General features: G+C 59.5%; 1 protein-coding gene across 5 annotated transcripts in view; it reads right to left on the reverse strand.

The window, feature by feature from the left end:
* NFIC (nuclear factor I C) overlaps positions 1-16,007 on the reverse strand; it is a 38,519-nt gene extending 22,512 nt beyond the window's left edge. For 4 of the 5 annotated variants that reach the window (XM_062509991.1, XM_062509987.1, XM_062509992.1 and 1 more), the window contains exon 1: positions 13,400-14,527. In XM_062509991.1, the coding sequence (XP_062365975.1) occupies positions 13,400-13,429 (30 nt within the window). In that variant the 5' untranslated portion in view covers positions 13,430-14,527. Of the gene's footprint in view, positions 1-13,399; positions 14,528-15,670 lie in introns of those variants that run through there. The other variant, XM_062509988.1, reaches the window with a different exon arrangement.
* Positions 16,008-21,886: the final 5,879 nt, after the last annotated feature.

Raw genomic sequence — 21,886 nt, forward strand, 5'->3', positions numbered from 1 at the left:
CCCGGGGCATTTCCGGATGGGAATCTGGCAGCAGAGCCTGCGCTTGGGCCTCATCCAACCCAGGCTTGTAAAGCCCTGCAACCCAGGCAGGAGCACGCCTGCGTCGGGTGCTGCCGGCCCTGCTCCAGGCCCCCCTGCACCCCCTTTCCAGGGGCTGCTGGAGAGCTGGCTTTCCATGCCAGGTACTGTGAGGGGAAACTGAGGCATGGGTCAAGTCCAGCTCTGCCTTGCGGTGGAGTGGGGAGAGGAAGGAGGGATGCTCTGTGTGAAGCAGTGCATGTCATGGAGGATTAACTCCTCTGCAGCCCAGGGTTTGGCAGCTCCAGGGATTGGGAAGGGGCACAGCTGAGACGCTGCCTCTTCCCGTGCTTCTGCCACCAGCTCGGCAGCGCTGGGCTCTGCATTCCGGGGACCCTCCACCCTGGGGGCAGAGGGGATGCTCCGTGTCACGCAGGGACACGGCACCTGGCACAGGCACCGCGGCATGGGCTGGCCACCCTCCGAGCATCCTCCGCTCCAGCGTCTTGTCCAAACAGGTTGGGCTCAGTGAAACAGCCTGAATTTTCCAGTGAAAAAAAGAAAAAAAACACCCCCCCCAAAAAAAACGTTTCCTCAGGAAATTCCCGAGCAGTTTTCACGGGGGAGGCGCTGGGGTGAAGGGCGGAGGAAGAGAAGCGGGACGGGAGGGGTCAGACACCTCGGCAGTTGGTTCTGCTCCCCACCAGCACAGCCTCGGCTGCGGGAGGATCAGGATGCCATCCCCACTGCTGGCAGGGTGCGACGCAGGACAACCTCGCTGCATCACAGCCCTGCAGGGACCACACAGAGTTTACTTCATGAAAAGATGCTCAGCCGTCCCTCCAGCAGTTGCACACCTCCGAACCGCTGCCGGCTCCCACAGCCGCTGCTCCTGCCAAGTCCCGCGGCTCTGCGAGCCCAGACGGGGGCTGGCAAGTTGGGTGCCGGGCTCTGTGACCCCATGGGAAGCCTTGGCGTGGCGTCAGCAGGGGAATGCGACTAGAGAGGTTCTGATAATCCTGAAAATCCCGGTACCTTAAAAGGGCACAGCAGGGACTTGCTTTCCCCTCACCAGAGCCTGTGGATGCCCTTAGCATGGACTGCGGAGCCTCCGGTAGCCGCTTATAACTGTTCACCGAAGCGGCTCTGGGTAATTAGTTAACCTGGTAATGAGACCTGTTGCCGAGACAGATGCAAATGATTGGGAAGTGCTCATTAAAGGGGATGGAAGGAGGCACTTAGGCCCTGAAAGGCACCCAGCCCTTCCCGGGCCGCCCTGCACCCTATTAGAGCCCATTTTACAATAATTGCTCCAGAGGAGGAAATCTATTTGGATTCATCATAAAGTATTCATTAACAAGAGCTTATTCATAATTTTTGCTGCTCGCCGGTGTGGCGCGGCCGGGCGTCCCGGCCTGCTCCGCCATCGGATCGTGGTTTCCCCAGCCCGGGAGAGCGGCAGCGCTGTGCTGGGGTGGGGGCAGCGAGCGGGCACGGGGCAGGTACGAGCTGTGCAGGCCTTGCCTGTGCACACCCGGCCCCACGACATAGCTGCCCGTGGGGCAGAACACTCTGTTACAGACACATTCCCCCCCCCCACCCCCCGCCCTCTCCTGGCTGACCCAGCCCCACACTTGCAAAACCCCTCCTGCAGCCCACGCTGGGGCACAGAGCCTCGGTGCCCAGGGCATCTGGCTGGCACCACTGGCACAGGTGGAGGTGAAGGCAGGACACCGTGCAGCCTCCTCGCAGCTTCTCTCTCCAGATCCTATCTGTGGCTTCTTTTTTCCCCCCAGAGCCAAGAGCATCCCCTGGCCAACATCCACATATGGCTGAAGGCTATGGGTGGGCTGGACTGCTCCCGCTACGGGTTCTGGTGGAAGAGTGAGCAGACGTGGGGCAGAGAGGGGCTCCCACACCTCATTTACTGCCGCGATGCTCAGCCCTGCGACGATCAGCCCAGGAGGGGGTGGGTGGGCTTGTATAGCCCTGGTGCTCACCACGCACTCGGGACCACCGTGACCGCACATCCCTCACTGAGCCGCCCTGGGGTCCCCACACCTGGCCCCATCTGGTCCTCTGAGCCACCCCGGAGCAGGCAGGTCCCCGCCGCCCCCGGGGGCCGGGCCGGTGCCCACCTGCCCGCGCCTACGTGCCGGGGTGGGAGCGATGCCGACGCTCGCCCTCGCAGGTGCTGCGGCTGCGAGCGGGGGCGCGGAGAGCGCGCCGAGGCCGCGGGTCACAGGAGGCCGCGGCGGCAGAGAACCTGCCAGTTGCTTTGGAAAACAGCAGGAAGAAAAGCAGCTCTCTTGGCAGCCCCGGGCTCCGGTGCCAGTGCTGCCTGGGCCCCCGCCAGCCAGCACAGCCCGCCCTGCAGACGGCAGCTGGGGGTGGCCCAGGTGGGATGGAGCCGGAGGGGGCTTCTCCGGCAGCACGGTACGTGCCCCGACACCGTGCCCAGCACCGCCTCTGGTCTGCCTGCGTGCACCCCCACCCCAGCAACCACTGGCATTGCCGGTCCCCGGATTTCCTAAATGCACCCCAACCTAGGGAGCAGCGTGCCCAACATGCAGGGAGGGCTACAGATGCCTCAGGGATGTATCCAGTAGCAACACGGCCAGCACTGAGTGGTGTAGGAGGAGGTGGTGGAGGGTTCTGCTGAGGGAGACTTGATGGTGTGAGAGCCCAAAACCACTTGCTGCCTTCCTGGAGATTCACTTGGACTTCCTGAGTGCCTCAGTTTCCCCAGGTGCTGTCTCTGTGCGTCCCCTTTGGGGTTTGGGAGCCAACGGCTCAGCCACTTTCCCAATGTGACCCCACCTGCCCCCAGGGTGATGGCGCTGCCTTTCCAAAAATAAGGAAACTGAGGCACGTCACCTGCCAGACCAGCCCAGGGAAGAGGCAGGATGCGATGGTGACTGCTGAGGTCTGGAAGCAACATGGGGGAGACCAAGCCCATGTCCAAGGAGATGTCCCCTCGTCCTGGGAAGCATCCCGTGGCCAGCAGCACCAGAGCCACGTGGCTTCCCAGCTGAAAACCCCCCGGGGCTCTAAGGAAGGGAAATATTTTATGGAACTGGAAAAAAAAAAAGCTTTGCCAACGGGTCCTGGAGCTTCTAGCTCCTCCACCCTGCCCTGCGTCAGCGTGGGGCCCTGGGGGTGGCCCGTCCCCACCATCCCTGCTCCTGGCACATGGCAGGGGCTGCGGTGTCTGAGATCCAGTACTTTGCCCATCCCAGATCCCAGGGTCTCAGCCTGGGAGCTGCCAGGATGTGACCCAGGGACAGAGTTTGCTCCCAGGAGCACAAAGGGGAAACTGAGGCAGGAGAAGTGTTGGGGCTGGAAGCACCATGTTTATTCTGGGGAGGGGCCACCACCAGAAAGGGTCTCTCCAGCCCTCCCCCCCGGGCCAGGCCCAGGGCTCTCAGCCCAGCTTTAGCCCCTGACGCAGGAGGTTTTATTTCCCTCCCAACATATTTTTAGCCCTGCCTGCTTTGTCCTGGCCTTTCTGAGAGGGATTAATTTCCCCCCATCATGCACCATTGAAGGTGTAGGGGTGCAGAGAGGTGTCCTCAGCTCCCTCCTGGGGGTGCCTGCTGGGGGGGATTGGCGCTTGGGGGTATCTCTGCACCCCATGATGGGCAGTATTGCGATGGGTTTGTGGGTCTCGCTCTGCTGCAAATCCAATCCCTGGAGCAATTCAGTGGTTAAAAATAGCCCCGGCCTTTTGCCGCAGAATCAGCGACCTTGCAGCAGGATCGGCCACCCCGGGGGCCCTGGAGGTGAAGAGTTCATGGCCACCCCCGCCCCCCCCCCCCCAAGTCCCAGTGCCTTTGTTGTGTCATGGATGTGCCAAAGGCTCAGCCCTCTTCCAGTGTCTCATCGGCTTCCTGGGTGCTCGGGACAACCTGCCAGGACCCTCCACAGAGATGGAGAAACTGAGGCACGGGGTGGTGCCTGGAGATCAAAGGGCCTGGGCGTGTCCCCAAAGGGTCAGCTCTGAGCCTGGCCGGGCCCTGCACCCCGAGCACTGAAGGATGGGACTGGTTCAACCGGGTGGAAGGGGGATGCTCATCCGCTTTCGGCAGCTCAGCAGAGCCTTCCTGGGGATATTCAAAGGCTGAGCCCGGATGGGTCCTATTTCGGGAGGGTTTTGGATGCCTCCCAAGCGACAGAAGTGGGTGGGGGCTGACCTGCACAAAGGGACTCTGTTCGGCACGCCGGGCTCCAGTGGTGCCCGGCGCGGAGGCTGGTGGCAGTGGCCCGTCCCCTTGTCCCCCACGTGATGGGTCAGCAGCCCGAGTTGGGGCAGGGGGCGAGTGCCCTCCTCCCGTGCCGGGTGCTGTTCCCCACCTGGATGTAAACTGAGGCCCGGGGCGGGACTGCCCATGCCTCCCGGGTGCTGCTGTAACCGCTGTGATACTGCCATACCGCGGAGACAGCCGTGACAATCTGCCTCGTGGTGCTCCGACAGCCACCCGCCCTGGGCTATTTGCCCAGGCTGGCCCTGAGCCATCCTCTAGGGGAGTCCAAGGTCCCCCAGTGGAGTCGGGCGCTTTGGGAGCCAGTACCCCAGTCACAACTCCATGACAAAACAGGAAAAACCCCTGGACAGGCTGGATCCCACCAGCTCGATGCCACTGCAGGGCACACTGGGTGTGCATATCAGCACCAGTGGGCCTGGGACTGAGGGCCCTCCTGCATTACCTCACCCTCCCCTCACTGGCCACCTCAGGGCCTGGGGGCTCCAGAAAGCTCGTGGGGCCGCGGTGCCATGACCAACATTGCACGTTGCACAGTGCCTGCTGCACTCAGAGCTGTGAGCGCCCACGGGCACGGGCAACAGAGACCCTGGGATTGGGTCTAAGGTCCTCCCCAAGGTGATGCTGACCAAGCTCCTGTCCCTGTCCCCACATGAGACAGCAGTCATGGCTCGGCCCCGGCTGCTGCTGGTGACTCCTCTCTCCAACCAATTCCCCACCGCAAGGCAAGGAAGCTGGTGAGTGTGTCCCGGTTCCCTCCGGCGGTACCTCAGGATGCGATGCAGTCATCGTTAATGCATCTGGACTCATTTATGGGGATGAGAAAATGTTTCCAGGTTTCCCACAAAGTCCCATTAAGATCCTAGTCCCACTCTATTTTTAGTGCCCTCATCAACAACGCCTTTCCCAGCCACCCTGGCGCTCCAGAGCCCCATGGGGCTGGTGGGGGCACCCTGGGTACATGCCTGCCTGGCTTTGCTGGGAGCTGAGCTGCACCCAGACTGAGTAGCTGGAGGGGGCAAACCCTGTCCTTGCACTCCCCGACCCAGCAGCTTTGCACCCATGCGTGGGGGTGCCCCAGCCTGGCATTTCCTTGGGAGCAGAGGAAGAAAGAAACATGGTAGGAAGTAACAGAAAAAGCCACCCCAGGTCACTGCATCAGCAGAGGCTGCAGGACCCCACTCAACATGGAGGATGGAGAGGGGCTGGGTCTGAGCATCCCTGCACGTGTAGTGTCACACCCTGCAGCACCAGATTGTCACCTGTCGGTGGCCGGTGGCTGGCCCGGCCAACCCGTCCATCAGCAACCCCCAGCTCCCTGGCAGCGTCTCCTCCCAGGCAGCGGGTGCCCACAGGGCTCTCGGTGCAGCTGGCAAGGGCACGAGGATCCTGCCCTCGGCGCTGCGCCCTCCCGGACTATCTATAGCTATGACCTCAGCGAGAGCCGGGGCAGGACCCGGCCGCGCATCGTCCCTTCTTGGCAGGGCCACCGCCTCAGCCCCCACCGGGCACAGAACTGCCGCCAAGCCGAGGCTTTTATCCCGTACGTTCGCTAATCCGACGGGATTCGATGTCAGGGGCTGCCCACGGGAGGCTCACAAAGGCCGTTTCCAGGGGTGCTCAGCCAAGCGATGGAGAACGCCAGTCGGGAAGGGCAGACGGCAGTGCTGGGTGTCACCGCGTTAGGTGACAGGGTCTGACCCGGGGGGCTGGACGGGAGGGAATGTGTGTGACCCGGCTGCGAAGAGGTCGCACAAGGGACGTCCTTGCGTAGGCAGGGGTGACATGAGGACACCCCGCAGCTGCGCCCCGCAGGCGTCGGGGTCACAGTCTCCCGCAGAGCCGGGGGTCGTGGGGAGGACCTGCTCGCTCTGCGCCGGCTGCCCCGGGGGAAGCGGGGAAGGGGTGGCCCAGAGGAGGGGAATTTCCCCGGCTTTTTTCTCCAACAAACTCCTTGGCTTGTGCAATTAGAGAAATTTGTTTAACAAACTCCCGGGGGAGCGGAGCGGGAAGGTGGGGTGGCGCGCGGCCAGGGCGCTGCTCACACAGGCCCGCTCCCTCCCCGCCTGCGCCTTTGATCAGCAGCGCACTGAGCCGGGGGACGGGAGCCGTTCCCTGTGGCCGGGGCCGCGACGTGCCACGGAATTGCCCCGGACCCTGCGGACACGCTGCCCGTGGTAACCACTTGCCACGTGTCCCCTCAACTGCTGCTTCGCAGCCCCTTCCGCTCATCATACCCATTCCCATCTCCCTCGTGCTCGCCGGGGTGGCACGACCCTGGCACGCTGCCACGCTCAGCCTCCAACCTCGCGGGCCACAGGTGCGCACACGTGTGTGCCCCACAGTGCCCGTGCGCAGCGGAGGCTCCGGGCGCGCACTCGCCCGCTCTCTCCCGCTCTCTTTCTCATGCGATGCCATTTCCATCAAAAACTCTTTACTCGGCACTTTCCCCCTCATTGGTATTCACGCCGCGCGCTCGCTGTCCTGGCGCACAGGTTACTAAAGGAGATTTTGCGGCGCAGCGTGGCGGGGGTCACATTTCAGCCTGTGCCGTCTCGCTTTCCCAAATCACTGGGCAGCAGCCAAGGACGGCGGGAGGGGGTGCAGGATCCGGCACATCACAGCTCCCGCCAGGCAACCGTGGGACCAAGCGGCCTCGTCGCCTGTGGCAGGGGGGCGAGGCGGGCTGGCGGCGGCGCCTCTGCAGCACACTCTGATGGGTGGCTCCCTGGGGACAGCCGGCAGGTCACCGGCGCTCGCCGTCCTCCCGGCAGCCCCACGTGCCTGTGCAGTGTGGGAGCACCTGGAAAAGGGGGTCTGAGCAGAGAGGGGGGCACACACCCGGCGTTACCACAGCCTGCCAGCACCCAGATGAGCCCTGGGTGACATCCACCGCGGTGGGACTGTAACCACCCCCGCCCCTCCACCCCGGGGTACGGAGGGAGCAGTGGTGCCTCTCTTTTTCAGGGCTGGTTTGGGGAAAGGGGAAATGTCTGGATGGAAAATCAACATTTCTCTCATAGGCTTTTTTTTTTTTTTCCTTTGAAAGCAAAAATATTTCTTGGTTTTTTGTGATCAGAAACATGTTGGGGGTTTTTTTGGACAGCAGCTGGTCAAATACCATTTCCCCGTGAAGGGAATGCAGGGGCCCTTTGCAAGGAGAGTGAAAACCTTCTCAAAAAACAAAATAAACCCCCCAGTTTTACAAAAAATCCACCTGGCTATTGAATTGAATAAGCACCCAGGAAAGAGGGGTCAGCAGGAGGGCCGGATCCCAGTGTTCCTGTGCCAGGCAGCGCTGCTGGAGTGGTGGTGGTGGTAGGGAGGGCAACATCCACGGCAGGCAGCCCAAAGCCCAGACCTGGGGATTTCACCCAAAATGCTGCTCAGCGCTGGCTGCTGGCCGGGGAAGGAGGATTAATGTGCTTTTAGAGAAGTGGTGAGTTAACCGAGAAATCAATCTTTGGCAGTGGCTGGCCCCAGGTCCCCCAGCGCGTGAGCGCTGCCGCACCTGGGCCACGGGATCCTTTCCCAGCTCCTCTCCAGGACTTGGGAAGCTCCGGGTCTTGGCGGCCGGTGCAGGGTGTTGGGACCCAGCCAAGCTGGCACAGAGCGCCTGGCCGCGGGGGATGCCTGCCCAGGGCCGACATGACGGATGGCGAGCTCAGCTGCCCGCCCGGGTGCGAGCCAGGCCCCGGGATGCCCGGGGGTACCTTGTGCATCCCCTCCCTGCAGCTGGCATGTCCCAGGGGTCTGCCTACACCCCTCGAGGGTGAGATCTCAGGGTGTCTGGCTGCCAGGGCAGGGAGCGAGGCTGACATCAGGTTTTTGCCTGCACCAAAAACATCTTGGTACTGAAAATCCATGAGGATTTAGTGCTGGGCACTCCTGGCCCACCATGAAGCTTTGCCCTACTCAGAGTCAGTCCCACCAGCAGCCCTCAGCCATGCCACGTGGACGTCACCAATGATGCCACATGATTCTGGCAGGTCCTGGCACCCACTGATGCCCTGGCTGCTCCCACCTCCTTTGCCACCCTGCCTCGACCTGCCCGGCACACCCCAAGGTGCTGTGGGAGAAATCCTCTCCCCATGGGTCCCTAAGGAGCACATCCTTGCTAGCCCAGAGCCCTGCCTGCACTTCCCAGCTTGGGTGTAAGGACTGATGGGCGCAGCAGCCCCCCCAGCCCCCTCCCACAGGCAGCCAGCCCCCTCGGAGATGCTCTGTGCTGGCACTGGCACTCCTCCCTGCGCAGAGGAGACACAGCACAGCCGGGGGTGGCAGGCAGCATGCCAGATTCACAGGGAAGGATTTTACCTCCCTGACAACTCTCCTTCCCCTCTAGTGAGGGACTCTGGGGATGCTCCCCATCACCATCCCCATCCTGCCACCAAGAGCTTGGCTTGTGGCTAGAACAGGTGCAGGCACAATGGGAGTGATGGTGGGAAAATGAGCACCCCTTGGGCTGCAGGAATGTGTCCAGGGGCCAGGCACAGGGATAGCTGGCACAGGCACCATCGGGCAAGGAAGGAGGCTCAGCAGACAGGGCAAGCTGTCCTTGTCCCTGGGGCCATTCCCAGAGAGCCCTGCCTGCCATGGACCTGCCTCTACCACCTCCAAAGGTGGGAGACACTGACCCTCCATTTCCCTGTGAGTACCAAATCCTTACTCAGGCCCTCCTTGCCGTGCACAGCCCTGGGTCAGGATGGATCCCTCGGTGCCACCGTGGCACTTCTCCCCTGGGCCCTTGAGCTCCCCATTCCAGGGCTGCCCAGGGCTCCTCGGGGAGCCGCCCTTCTCGCTCTTTGTTGATAAGGGCTGGCTGGGCCAGCCCTTGCCATGGTTCCTCTGCCCAGCGAGCCTTGCCACGCCAGCACGGCCCTGGCCACACCATCCACGACACAGACACCCCTGAAAGTGGGGAAAATCGCCAGGTCAAAAACCGCCAGGTCAAAACAGGATCAGGCTACGGCTCCCGGTATCCATCCCCAGCCCTACCAGGCTCAGGGGACTAGGACAGTTCCAAAGGAAGCTATTCCAAATTGCTCCAAGAGCTGCGGACAGTGCTCTGGGCTCTGGCAGCTGGGCTTTGTTCAGCAGTCTGCAAAGGCGTGCACACACCCGCAGTGCTGGGCATGCGGAGGGATCACTCCCTGCCCCAGTACAGAGGGAACTGTGGGCATGAGGGACCCGAACCGCGGTCAGGGAGGGAACCGCGAGCAGGCAAAGCTGAGCAGGGAGAGGAGAAATCGGCAGGTACCTCGAAAAAGGGTGGCTGATTTACTGCATGAGGCCCCAGAAAAGTTCAAGGTGATGAGGGGGAGAGCAGCACAGTGTAAGCACTGGCCAGCAGCCCTTCATGCAGCTGGCTTGATCCATTCTGAGTCCCTGCATGCCCATTTTGGCCCCCAGATCCAGCATCAGAAACCTCACTGAAAACAGGATCTGTTTTTCCCGGGTGAGGATTTAAGATGGGATCAGGCAGGAGCAGCAGGCGTGAGCAGCGGGGCAGGGCTCGCCAGGGCAGGCGGGCACGGCGCGGCAGGCGCCGTGGAGAAAGCGAGGATCTCCCGAAGGTTGCATTTAAAGAACAGCCTCATTGTTTTTCCCAAACAATACTCAGCAGATGGGAGAATTGAAAGTGTGTTGCAACCTTCCCTCTCTTCCCCCGCCATGCCCGGCTTGCTGTTCCCATCCTTTGGCAGCCGATCTGAGCTCCCGCCTGGAAACCAGTTCTCCGGAGCTACTGGTGGAGGGGGTGAACACCGGTGCTGAAAAGCCCCGGCGCTTTTGGGAAGGGGGGCTTGCCAAAGGATGCCCCATGAGATGTACCCAGCAGGCAGCTCCCTGCTCCAGCCACGTGCTTGCAGCAGCGGTGGCAGCTGAGTGATGTGTGGAGCCCGGCCATGGCCGGGGAGAGGTGGGCTCCCCTCAGATGTCTGGAGATGTGGCTGTGACTGTGCCACGTGGCTGCAATTCTTCTGGAAGCCCAGCTCCACCCCCAGGCCCCGAGTTGTGCCCGTTTGCTGGTACCGAGGTTTGTGCCAGGCCAGCTTAGCCAGGTGCTCCCCAACACCCCTCGGATCCCGAGCCTCTGATTGTGGCACACACAGGGGTCCACGCCTGGCTACTGGCTGTCGGTCAGGCAGTGCGGGTGCATCACATCTGCCATCCCATAATCAGCTTTGCACCCCTAGCATGGAGACTGGGAGAGGGAAGAGGGTCTCTGACCAGATCCTGGCGGAATGCCTGGCTTCCAACATTGCAGCTGTCTTGGAGGATGGTGCCCAACTCACTTCATTCCCATCCTGCTGGTACCAGGGTGGGGGACTGGGGGTGTGCTGGGGGCACTGCCAGGTACCAGAACACAAGCCAGAAATGTAGGAGCATCACCAGTCATAAAATTTGCAATATTCTTCCACCAGAAGTATCCCAAATCTCCCCCCACTGCGAATCCAGGAGCCAAGGATAACCATTACGGCTTTGGAAATCCCTTCAGCTTCTGAGCAGCAGCTCCCAGGGGACACACTTGCAGGTCCCTGGCAGGTGCTCAGCTCCAGGGTTATTTTGGAGCCCCGGCAGCCGGACACCCCCTCCCCCCCCCCGCGCCCTGCTTCCCCGTGGGCAGGGTGAGGCCTCGTGTGTGGCGATGGTTCCGGTGCTGCTTCCCTGCTAATCTAGGCAGCTCCCTCTTGACTTCCCGGTCTGTCCCTGAGGGGGGACAGAGGTGAGCTGCAGAAGCCGGAGGAAGTCCCCAAGCAGGGACATGGAGCTGGGGAGGGCACAGAGCCACCCTCTTATCTGACGGGAGATACAGCCATGGCCGTGGCCAGGAGCGTGTCACGGGCGATGCCTTTGCCAGGGCTATTTTGGTGCCGCTGGGCTCTCCAGCTTGGGCCTGTTCCGGCTGGGAAGGGCGCCTGCCTGAGGGGTCCCGCGGTCGCAGCGGCCGTGCCGGGCTCCAGGGGCTGGCAGTGGTGCTGGTGGGGAGATGCGCAAAGGCCAGGGCAGGGCGGCTCCCGCGCACGTTCCAATGTATCCACATCACCATCCGCAGCTCCTGAGCCCGGGCGAGCCTGCCCGCCGCGCGGGTGGGATGGGAACGGGAACGGCTGGGCCGGCGGTGGGGGACGATGGCTGGTCCCATCCGAGCCGGGCTGGACCGGAGCTGAGGCTATGCCAGGGTGAGGGGAAGAACACCAGAGCCTTCCCTGTGCCCAAGCAGTGGGGCAGAGGATCCTCAGAGGAAAAACCAGCTCCCCTCGGAGGAGCCAGGAGGAGTGCTGGAAACAGCACGGGTTTGTGAGGAGAAGGGTTCTGCCAGCCCCGGCCCGGCCAGCGACCGCACGGCTTCCCACATCACACCAGCACTGTGAGCTGGCAACAACAGGCACTGCCAACCCAGCACCAGCTGGAGACTGGGAGGGTTAGGAGGTGGTGGGACCCCTGGGAGGGTTGGAGTCAGGGTGGGAAAGGCAGGGTGGCAAGGAAAGGAAAAAAAAAAAGAAAAAAAGGGGGGGAAAAATCAAACAGAAAAAAAGCAATAAAGAAAGCAAGCAAGAAAGAAAAAAAGCAAGAGAAAAATTAAAAAGAAAAATAAGAAGGGAAAAAGTACAAATAAAAAAATCGAAAGAGAAAAAGAAAGAAAAAGAGGTAAAAAAAAAAGAAAAATAAAGAGAAGTAAATAAACCAGATTGAGGTGTGACCCTTGCCAAGTCAACCACACGACAGGGAGCACCACCTCAGGGTCATCTGAGCAGCCCTGGTGCTACCCACCCTGCCCGCGTCCTCACCAGCCTCACGTTGCGGCCGGGGAGAACCGGGGCCGGACCCCGCGCTGCCCCTGCACCTCACAGTGCCACAAGGGGACCCCCACGGACCCCCACGGGCAGCGGAGCCCAAGCCCTGAGGTAGAGCCAGACCCAGCCCGCAGCTGCGTCCCGAGGGAGGGGGGGGTCTGACAGGAGGGAGTCCAGCACGGGCGGGGGGTCCCGCGGCAGCACCCCCTCCCCACAGCAGAGCCCCCGTGGGGTGCAGCACGAGGCCGGGCCCGGAGCGGGCAGCGGCTGCCAGCAGGGAACAGGTTATGAGGCGGGGAAAGCTGCCTGCTCAATAATTAAATAAATATCAGCGATCAATAAGCACAATGCAAAGGCATAGCCGCAGTGGTCGTGCTGTGAGCAAGGGAGGGGGGGGGTGTCCTGAAACTCCCCCCTGTGGCCACACCAACTGTTGGGGGAGATTTCGGGGACACCCCGCCTGCCTGCAGCGTGGGCCCAGGCACAGCCACCCTGCCGCGTGCCACGGGACCACGGCAGCGTGGCCTGGGGTGACACCGGTGTCCCCACACACAGCTTGGGGCTGCCCCTCATCACCCCGATGGGGACTGGCATCGCCCCTCGCCTCAGATACTGAGGGGGTGCCCCCCACATCCTGCCGTGCACCAAACCCCCCCCGCCCTCTCACCCGCCAGCGCAGCGTGGCACGGCCGAGTGCACATTGTCCTAAAGTTGGAGGATTTCGAACAAAATGCCTGTGCCCCCCCACCCCTTCCACCCCACCATGTGCAGCTAGGCGCGGGGGTGGGGGGGGTGGGAAGGAAAAAGTTTCACACTACGCAAGAGGCAGCACGGCCGAGCCCGAGTCTGCAGCACCGAGCCCCCCCAGGCTCCCCGAATCCACCAAGGACTCCCTGCACCCCACAGTGTCCCCTCGCACCCCCAAAGCCAGCGGCTTCCCCGCACCACCCACCTCTGGGCGCAGCGAACAAAAAATAAAACCCAAACCACAACGCGATTTTCCAACCCCCCCACACCCCAAGTGAAAGTGAAGGCTGAAAAAACCCAAAAAGCACCAGAAACACCATTAAAAAACCCTGCAAAAGGAAAGAGAGGGGGACAAGAGTGGAACGCGACTCCTCTGAGCAGCCCAGCGTGGCCCCAACCCGCCTTTCTCTGTTATGATTATTTTTTGAGAGGGGGTGTTGCATTTTCTTGGGTTTTCTTGGGTTTTTTTTTCCCTCTCTCTTTTTTTTTTTTTTTTCTTCATTGCTATATTAAAGTCTGTTGCGGCGAAAGGATCAAACTGGGGGAGAGGGGACGTGGGGGGGCCCCGGTTACCTGGGTCAGGCAGAGAGGAGACGAATACATCCCGAGCCGTGCTGGGAAAGTGCCTAATTGCAGGGCTGAGACTCGAGGCGTAAAAGTTACTGAGTCATTTCGGAGGCTGGAGCAGTCCGGGCGTTTTTTCTCTCTCTCTCCTCCGGAGCGGCTCTGCGGGGCCCGGGGGGGGGCAGCCGGGCTCGGGGGGGCGGCCCCGCTGGAGGGGGGGCCGAGGAGGAAATAAAAAGATTCCAACTTCCACCCCCCCCGCCAAAAAAACTAAAAAAAAAAACCAAAAAACACACAAAAAAAACCAAACCAAAAAAAAAAACCAAAACAAACCAACCCTTAGGAAAAAAAAAAGGCAAAATTTCCCCCCCCTTGAAAAAGAAAGCTCTTTTCTGTTGTTGTTTGTTTGTTTGGGGGTTTCGGGGGGGGGGCGGTTTAAAGAGGCAGAATGGTCATCCTCGCCCCGGGGGGGTCGAGGGTCCGCACCCAGCCTGCAGGCACGGGCGGCGGGGAAGTTAGAAGGGAAGCGGTTCCATCCGAGACCCGGGCAGCGGAGAGAGAGAGGAAAGAAAGAATGAGAAAATGAAAAAAAAAAAAAAAAAAAAAAAAAAAAGCGAGGAATGAAGTGACGTTATGAAAAAAGCCCATCCCAAAATATTACATCCCATTTAAAGATGTAGGAACCCCCTTTGGCTCGCAGGGCCGAGGCGCTGCGGGGCAGGGGGGGCGGAGGAGGGACGGGGCCCCCGCGGGACGGCGAATCCCCCCTCGCCACGGCGCGGCCAGCGCCGAGCGCTCCCGGCTTTGGGTGTTTTGGGGGTTTTATTATTATTTTTTTTTTTTTTAACTAAACGGAGCCAATCCGGCGATGGGAGATAAAAAACCCTGCAGATTCATGTGCAACTTCTGGGCAGCGGCCCCGGCGCGGGGGGGTGGTAGCGGCGTTACTCCCCGCACTCAGCCCCGGTGCGGGGGGGCCGCCCGGCCAACCCCGCGCTGCCCCCTCCGCATCCCGCGGAGACGCTTATTCCTCCCCCCCCGGTTATTTAACCACACGCAGCATCACGGTGCCACGGGGAAAAGAAAGCACCACGGGCAGCCCCACATTCACCCCTCGTCCCAGGCAGCCCCGCAACCCTTCCCGCACAAAGAGAGCAGGAGGTGAAAAAAGCGGAGCCGGCGCCCGGCAAACTCCCAGCCGCAAGTTCTCACTCCGCAACCCCCCGGCCCTGGCCGATCGCGGGCGCTAATGACGCTAATTAGAGAGCGCGCGGGGAGCGCCACGGGCGGAACACAAAGGGGATCCCCTGGCACCTCCCGGGCCGGGGGGGCCGCGCCCCGCTCCCCTTCCGCACCGGGGGTCGCCGCTCCCTTCAGGGACCCGACCCACAGCGCGGTGGCTCCCGGCGCGGGGCTGCGGCTCCAGCTCTGCCTCTCTCCTCCCCAAAAAATAAGAAAACCGCTCTTTTTTTTTTTTTTTTTTTTTTTTTTTTCCCCCCCCCCTCTGCGGGGACAAGCCCCCGCAGCGCCTCTCCCGCACAACTGATTTTCACTCTCAACCTCTTCCGGCCCCCGCGGCCCATCCATCCCCGCCCGGGGTTGCGGTTCACCCCGCACTCAACCCCCGCAGGGGCATCCCCGTCCCCGCGGGATGCGGCAGCTCCGCGCAAACTTGGCCGGGCGGGCCCGCTCTCCGCATCCTGCCGGGGCGGCTCGGGCCGCGCCGCCGCGCTTCCCCCGTGGCCTGGTATAGAAGAAGCGGGCGAAGCCCCGCACAACGGGGCCGGGGGAAATGTTTTTCTTGTCACATCGACGACGGTAATTCCCCTCTCCCACCCCGCTTCGGGCAGGGCGGCCCCGCGCAGCGCGGACTTGAGCGCGACCCTCCCGGGCGTCACTTCCAAGTTCAAGTCGTGCGGCTGGCGGCCTCTCCGCCCCTTTTTTAGCGGCCATTTTCAGCTCCATCCAGCCCTCCGCTGGCTGCGGAGGCTCCCCCCGCGCCGCGCCGCGACCTCCCCGCCGGGCGGCTCCCGCCGCCGCCTCCGCCCCCCGGTACCGCGGGGCGGGTGGGCAGGGGGAGGAGAGACGGCGGCAGCTTCCCCCCGCCCGCCCCCGCCGCCCCGCGCCCCCCCGCCCCGACACCGTATTAAACTCGCCCCGCCGCCCCCTCCCCGGCAGCAACTTTTGCTCGTGGGGCACCCGCAAACACACGCACACGGGTGGGGGGGGGAGGGGAGAGGGGGGAAGTAGAAGAGAAAACGAAAGTGTCATGGGACCTACCATCGCCAAGTGCAATTAACGGGCTCCAAGTTGCTGCGAAGCGCAAAGCAAACAGGATGGATGGGCTGGTTTGGGATTTTGGTCTAAAACGTGTGTTTTTCCACCGCGCCGAAGGAGGAGAAAAAAAAGCCGCTGCCCCGCGAAAGAATTAAAAAACTAAAACCCCAATAACAATAATAATGATGGTAATTATAGTAAAAGTCCTCCGAGGCCAGCGGCACAGCACAGTGTCCCCCGCGGGCGGTCACCCTCGCTCCGGCTCCGTCGCGCTGCCGGGGACCATGCTCCGGGCGGGGGGCGCGGGGCGGCGGGAGCGCGGAGCCCGCTCCCGACCCGGCCTTATGCGCTGCGGGGATGGCGGGGCTGGGGAATGGCGGGGACGGGGTGGGGGGGTGCGATGGGTAATTTCGGAAGGCAAGCAAAAATATTTTTTTTTTCTAAAAATTAAAAAAAAAAAAGCCAAAAATTAAGGAAAAAAAAAAAAAAAAGCCCGGGAGCGGGGCGGGCGGGCGGCGCCTACGGCAGAGCAGCGCAGGCATCCCCCCCGCGCCCCCCCGGCGCAGCCCCACTCCGGCCGGGCACAGCTCCTCCTCGCAGCCCGCAGCGCCCCGGCCCCATCGCCGCCGCCCCCGCCTCCTCCTCCTCTGCCTCCTCCCCTCGCCCGGGGCACCGGCGGCGTTGCGGCGGGGACGCTCCCGGTGCGGGGGCGGGGAGGGAGGAGGAGGAGGAGGGAGAGAAGGTGGTGTAGGAGGAGGAGGAAGGCTCCGGCCCCGCTCGCCTGGCAGTGCGACCGCGGCCCCCGGATGGTGCGGGTAGGTGGCGGGGGCTGCGGCGCGGCCCCCCCGGGGCCGGCTGGCTGCGGGGCCGCCCCTCCGGCCCTGCCCGGCGCGAGGGGGGGGGCGGTGGGGGGGGCGCGGCCCCGGCGCGGAGCTACCGCAGCGCGGGGAGGAGCCGCGGGCAGGGCCGGGCCCACCGCCCGCCCCCGCCCCGGGCATCCCCCGGGCACCCCCGGTCCCGCTCAGCCCTGGCCGCCGGCCCCCAGCCCGGGCATCCCCTGGGCACGCAGCCGCGGCTCCGCGCCGCGGAGACTCTCCCTCAGCCCCATTCCCGGCACACGGACACCCCCCTGTTCCGCGGACACACCTCACCACCCCCGCTGAGGAGACACTCCTGGTCACCCCAATCCCCCGGACGCGGACGCCCCGTTAGTCACCTCCCTCCTGTCACTCCTGTTCCCGGAGGCAGAAGCCTCCCCCGGCACCCCCCCCCGCCATCCCCACCCCCGGGTGCAGACACCTGCCCTGGTCACCCTCCTGCCACCCCCCTGTCCCTGGGGGCAGACACCCCCCGGCTGTGTCCTGTGTCCCCCCCAGTCTTCTCGAGCATCCTCCATCCCTGTCCCCCCCTGCTCTCGTGCTCTCCCCAGCCTTCCTTTCACCCCTTCCCCGGGAACACCCCCGGATTCCCCCCATCTCTTAAAGCCACAGGCTGCTTTGCAGCCGGGGCTGGGCGGGCTGGGGGCTTTGCCCCCTCTCAGTCCCACTCAAAAGTTGGCAGCGACGCGGGTTTGGTCCGGGAGTGGGGAAGGGCTTGGTGCGGGGGGAGAGCGATTCCCTCATTTCTATCGACCCCTTTTGTGTCTGGACCTGGATTTTTAACCCTTGTTATCGACTAATCCTTTAATCTCTTAATCCTTTCAAATAACCATATTTTTCTATAGGAAGGCAACAAAAATTAGATATTTTTTCAGTTTGCTGAGGGCCGAAGCGTGCATCGTGTGCCTGGATTTTTCGGCACGCTCTGTAGTCCTGAACAAACAGGAACATAATCTCCGTCTGCCTTGAGCTCAAATGGTTTCAGTGTGATAAATAATATGCTAAATAATTTATTATATATTTTAAAATAAAATTAAAGCAAACTACTCAGTCATTTCACTAGTTTTTATTCCATAATTTTCTCCCTCTTTTTTTATATATGTATTTTTTATGGGGATACTCTGAGCCTGATCATTTTTACAAGGGCTCAGCTCAAATTTAGCAGGGATTTTGGATACGCGGGAGGTTTATTTTATCCATCCCCCATATTCCCTTTGCCTACTAAACCCACCACATACATACCAAGATACTGGACATTAATTTGTACATTCATAGGGTATTGTATTGTATTATATATATTATATATATGCATATATTTACTGAGTTATTTATCAGACACAAGTACGGCCATCGGCCATATGGAAACGAGATCTAATTTTATTCCAGCTGTCTATAAAAAAAAGAAAAAAATATTTAAATTTAAAACCTCTAGAACTTTTTTCTTTTCTTTTTTTTTTTTTTAATCACCATCTGCTCCCCCCCAAAAAAACACTTCCCTGTTCTAAAGCTGAAAAAAAAAAAAAGGCTGAAATGAGCAGTTCCCTCGCCTCGTCCCAGCTCCAGAAGCCTCGAGGAATGTAAACTCGGCGGTAACTCCGCTCGCAGAGCACAGTTTGCATTTTCTGCCCGGCTCTGAGAGCGATACGGCGCAAAAATAAACCCTGGGAATAATTTGCCAGTTTTTAACCGCTTCCAAGGCTGCCGTGGTGCCCGCTGGCAGCTCCCTCTCTTGTGCCGGGGTTTTGTTTTTCTCCAGCGATCCCTCGTCTCCCCTGGCCTGGCATGTTTTGGAGGGGATGTGGATATTTGGGTTCAGGCCGTGGGAGATTGCTGGGCTGTGCCAGGCTGGCATTGCCAGGGTGGGTGAAGAGGGAAAATGGGAGAGAAAGAGCAGGGCTGGAATTTTATTTTCCCTTCTGCAAGGCCCTGGGGTGCAGGGTGATGGGGAAGGGGTTATTTATTTCTTCATGATAAAGAAGTTATTTCTAATTTCTTTTTTATTTCTTATTTCTTATTTATTTCTTATTTCTTATTTCTTATTTCTTATTTCTTATTTATTTCTTCTTTCTTATTTCTTATTATTTCTTATTTCTTATTTCTTATTTCTTATTTCTTATTTCTTATTTCTTATTTCTTATTTCTTTCTTATTTCTTATTTCTTTATTATAAATAATAGTTTATATTTATTTATAATAAATAAACAACTGCTGTGGTTATTTATTTTTGTAATGCTGTTAAAACTATTTCCTGGGCGATTCAAAGCCGGGGCTGAAGGGCTGCTGGCCTTGGTTTTGAGACATCCCCGTGGGTTTCCAGTGGCTCAGGGGCACACCTTGTGTCCCCCCAAATTCATCCCGCAGTCTGCCCCCCTCAAAATGATCCCATTTCTACTCTGTCAGCGGGGACTCATCCTGCAGGAACCGTAACAGCATTGGCCGAGGGTGGAAATAATTTCTGTGCAGTGAGTGGCACCTGTCCCCTGGCACAGGCAGGGCCAGAGGCAGAGCAAAGGGCGCCCCAGATCCTGACCCCTGATCCGGGGCTCACTCAGCCCCGGGGGTGCTGCAGGATGTGGGGTGCCGTGGGCTGTGCTGCCCATGGGGCCGGAGAGCTTCCACCAGACCCTGCAGCCACCATCCCCACTCCCCCCTACTCGCTGCAGCCCCCTCAGCCTGAACCCCAGTTCCTAGTGTAACCCCAAGGCAGAAAATCGCTAAAAATACATAAATCCCTTTTTTTTGTGTGTGTTTCCAGGCAGCCTGTAAACAGTGTTTTGAGAATGGGGGTGGAATCCAAACCCTATTTAATTTTCCCGTGCAGGCCATCCCTGCTGCCTCAAATTAAAAGAAAAAAAGTGAGGGGTGGATTTGGGGTGCAGTTCTGTTTCTCCAAGTGGTTTTTCGCAAGGATTAAAGCCTGGAGGTGGAAGCTGAGTTACTCTGATTCCAGGGAGTGGCTGGATCGGGCCCTCTGCTCATTCCTTGGGTTTTTATCCTGGCCTCTTTGTGAGCTCATGACCTGCTGTCTATAAAACCAGTGCATGGAACAAGTGGAAATTTGTGGGCCCCCCCTCAAAGCGGGATTTTATTTCTAAAGGGCATTTCATGGTTGATTTGTGCTGCTAAGACACCTCGATGCCAACTTTTGGGCTCAGCCAAAGGGGTGCAGATACCTCTGAAGAAGCACAGGGCTGGATGCCCCCCCATTGCCACGAGAAAACATCCCCCAGCCTCATTAACCCTTTTTTGGGGCTCATTTTTAGCATTTGTGCCGGGCTTTTTCCAGGGTCCCATTCTACTGGGCACAACGGCACAGCTGAGCCACGTCCCTCTCTGGGAGAGAAAGGGAAATAATCCATGTTGGGATAGTTTTGTTGCTGCCTTTCTTTGATTTTAAAATAACTTTTAAGGAGAATATTCTGGTTTTGACCAGAATTTATTTACTTTATTCCTGCATATGGCTCTTGGCCTAGGTCCCAAACAGGCAGAGGTCTGTCCTGGCTCGATTCAAAGCCAAAACGTGCAATGAAAAGAGATTCTCCCCCCCACCCCCTATTTTCTCTTTCTTTCTAAAGCAGGTTTTTAACTAGTGAAATTGTTGCTGACAAGGGGGGGGGATTTCAGTTTAAAAATTACTAGCAGATTTCAGGGAATTATTCTGCAGGAATTTCAAGGGTTTTTAGGATTTTTGCTGTGGCTTTTTATTATTTTTTTCACTTCAAGTTAGATGTAAAAAGAAATAGTATGAATCCCCAGTTTTTCCCCCCACATTTTTTTTTTTCCATTGGCTCAAACATCACGTTTTCCCTCTGGATTTGTTGGAAGCCAGCCCTCAAAGAGCTCATATAGCCCTTTGCCTGCTCTCACACAGCGCGGCACACGGAGCCGTGACCTCACCAGAGCAAATCTCCCTCAAAATGACCCTAAAACTTTGTTTTACATCAAAAAGGGGCTTTGGGGGGGGGGTTGCCAAATGGCTTCAAACACCACCACGGGCCCATGGTGCTATGCTGCAGACTTGGCCCAGGACTTTTGCAGCCACATGTGGATGGAGGCACTAGGAATTCTTGCAAGCCCTGAATTTCACTCATTTAAAAAAACCCTCCCAACAGCACCCAAACCCCAAATGGAACCAGGAAATGTTTCCTCACTTTTTTTTTTTTTTTTTTTTTTTTTGTGTGTGTGTCCACAGAAAGACATAAATCAAATCTGGCCACTCTCCCAGGGCTGCTTTATCGTGTTGATGTTGGGGAATTTGGGGAAATTTCTGGAATGGGAAGAATGGGGAGGAATATGGCCCTGACTCTGTTTGGAGTGAGTGAATCCCAGTTTGGTTTTTGTCTCCTCCCTGCCAACATAGCTGGCACAGCGGGGTCCTGCCATCGTCCCCACGTCAGGGTCACACTGCCATGGCAGCCCCTTGGCCCCTGCAGCTCAGTTTTGGGAGCAGGAGCACCTCAGTGCCATGACGCTGGTGACATCCTCGGCACAGGGACGCACCACCTCACTGAGCCCAGCAACGCCTCAGTGCCAGGGGTCCCCCCACAATGTTTTTGTGCCAAGGGGAGCAGCATCCAGGGGTCAGGAGAGGACAAACCCCCCCTTTGCTGGAGGGGAGGGCGGAGGAGCAGGGAAGCTTTGGGGAGCTGAAAGTGAAAGTGGTGAGCAGTGGGTGCGGCGAGCACGGTGAGTGTTTTGGGGACCCAGCTGGCACCCTGTCCCCTGGGGGATTCAGTCCCCAGGAGCTGGGCCTGGGGAAGGCAAAAGCGGCCGGTGGTGGTGTTTGGGAGCCCCAACAGAAGCGGGAAGGAATCCTGGGGGAATTTTAATCAGTTGCCAAAGCAAACAGAAGCATGGGGAGGTAACGAGGTACCTGCTCCGCTGCCGGATCCAACACCTCCGGCTCGGCCCACACCCAGCCCCCTTGCCACGGTGTGTGCCTGGCCCAGCACTCCAGGGCAATGCTGGGGCAAACACTCCGGCAGCAGCCGTGGAAAACCACCATTGCCCAGTTGTACCAGTTCAACACCAGGGCCAGCCGTGGGGTTCACACTCCCAGTGCAGCCCTGGAGCACAGCGCTGGTCTCGGACCCTCCAGCAGCCCTTAGATGAGGCCTTTGCTGTGGTAGGAAATGGTTTCTCTGAGGATTTTGTTTGCCAGAGGAGAAAAGTGGGCTGGAATTTGCAAGAAGAAAGTTTGAGGGAAATGGCAAAGAATTATTATATTAGTTTTCCAGAAGAAGATTCCAATTGTGCCAGCACACGGCGATGCATCTTGGAGAGACACAAATGGGGGGAATACCCAAAAGTGGTATTAGGTGAAGGGTCCCTTTCCCAGGAAA

The sequence above is a fragment of the Cinclus cinclus genome, chromosome 28 (genome assembly GCF_963662255.1).
Source record: "Cinclus cinclus chromosome 28, bCinCin1.1, whole genome shotgun sequence".
NCBI lineage: Eukaryota > Metazoa > Chordata > Aves > Passeriformes > Cinclidae > Cinclus > Cinclus cinclus.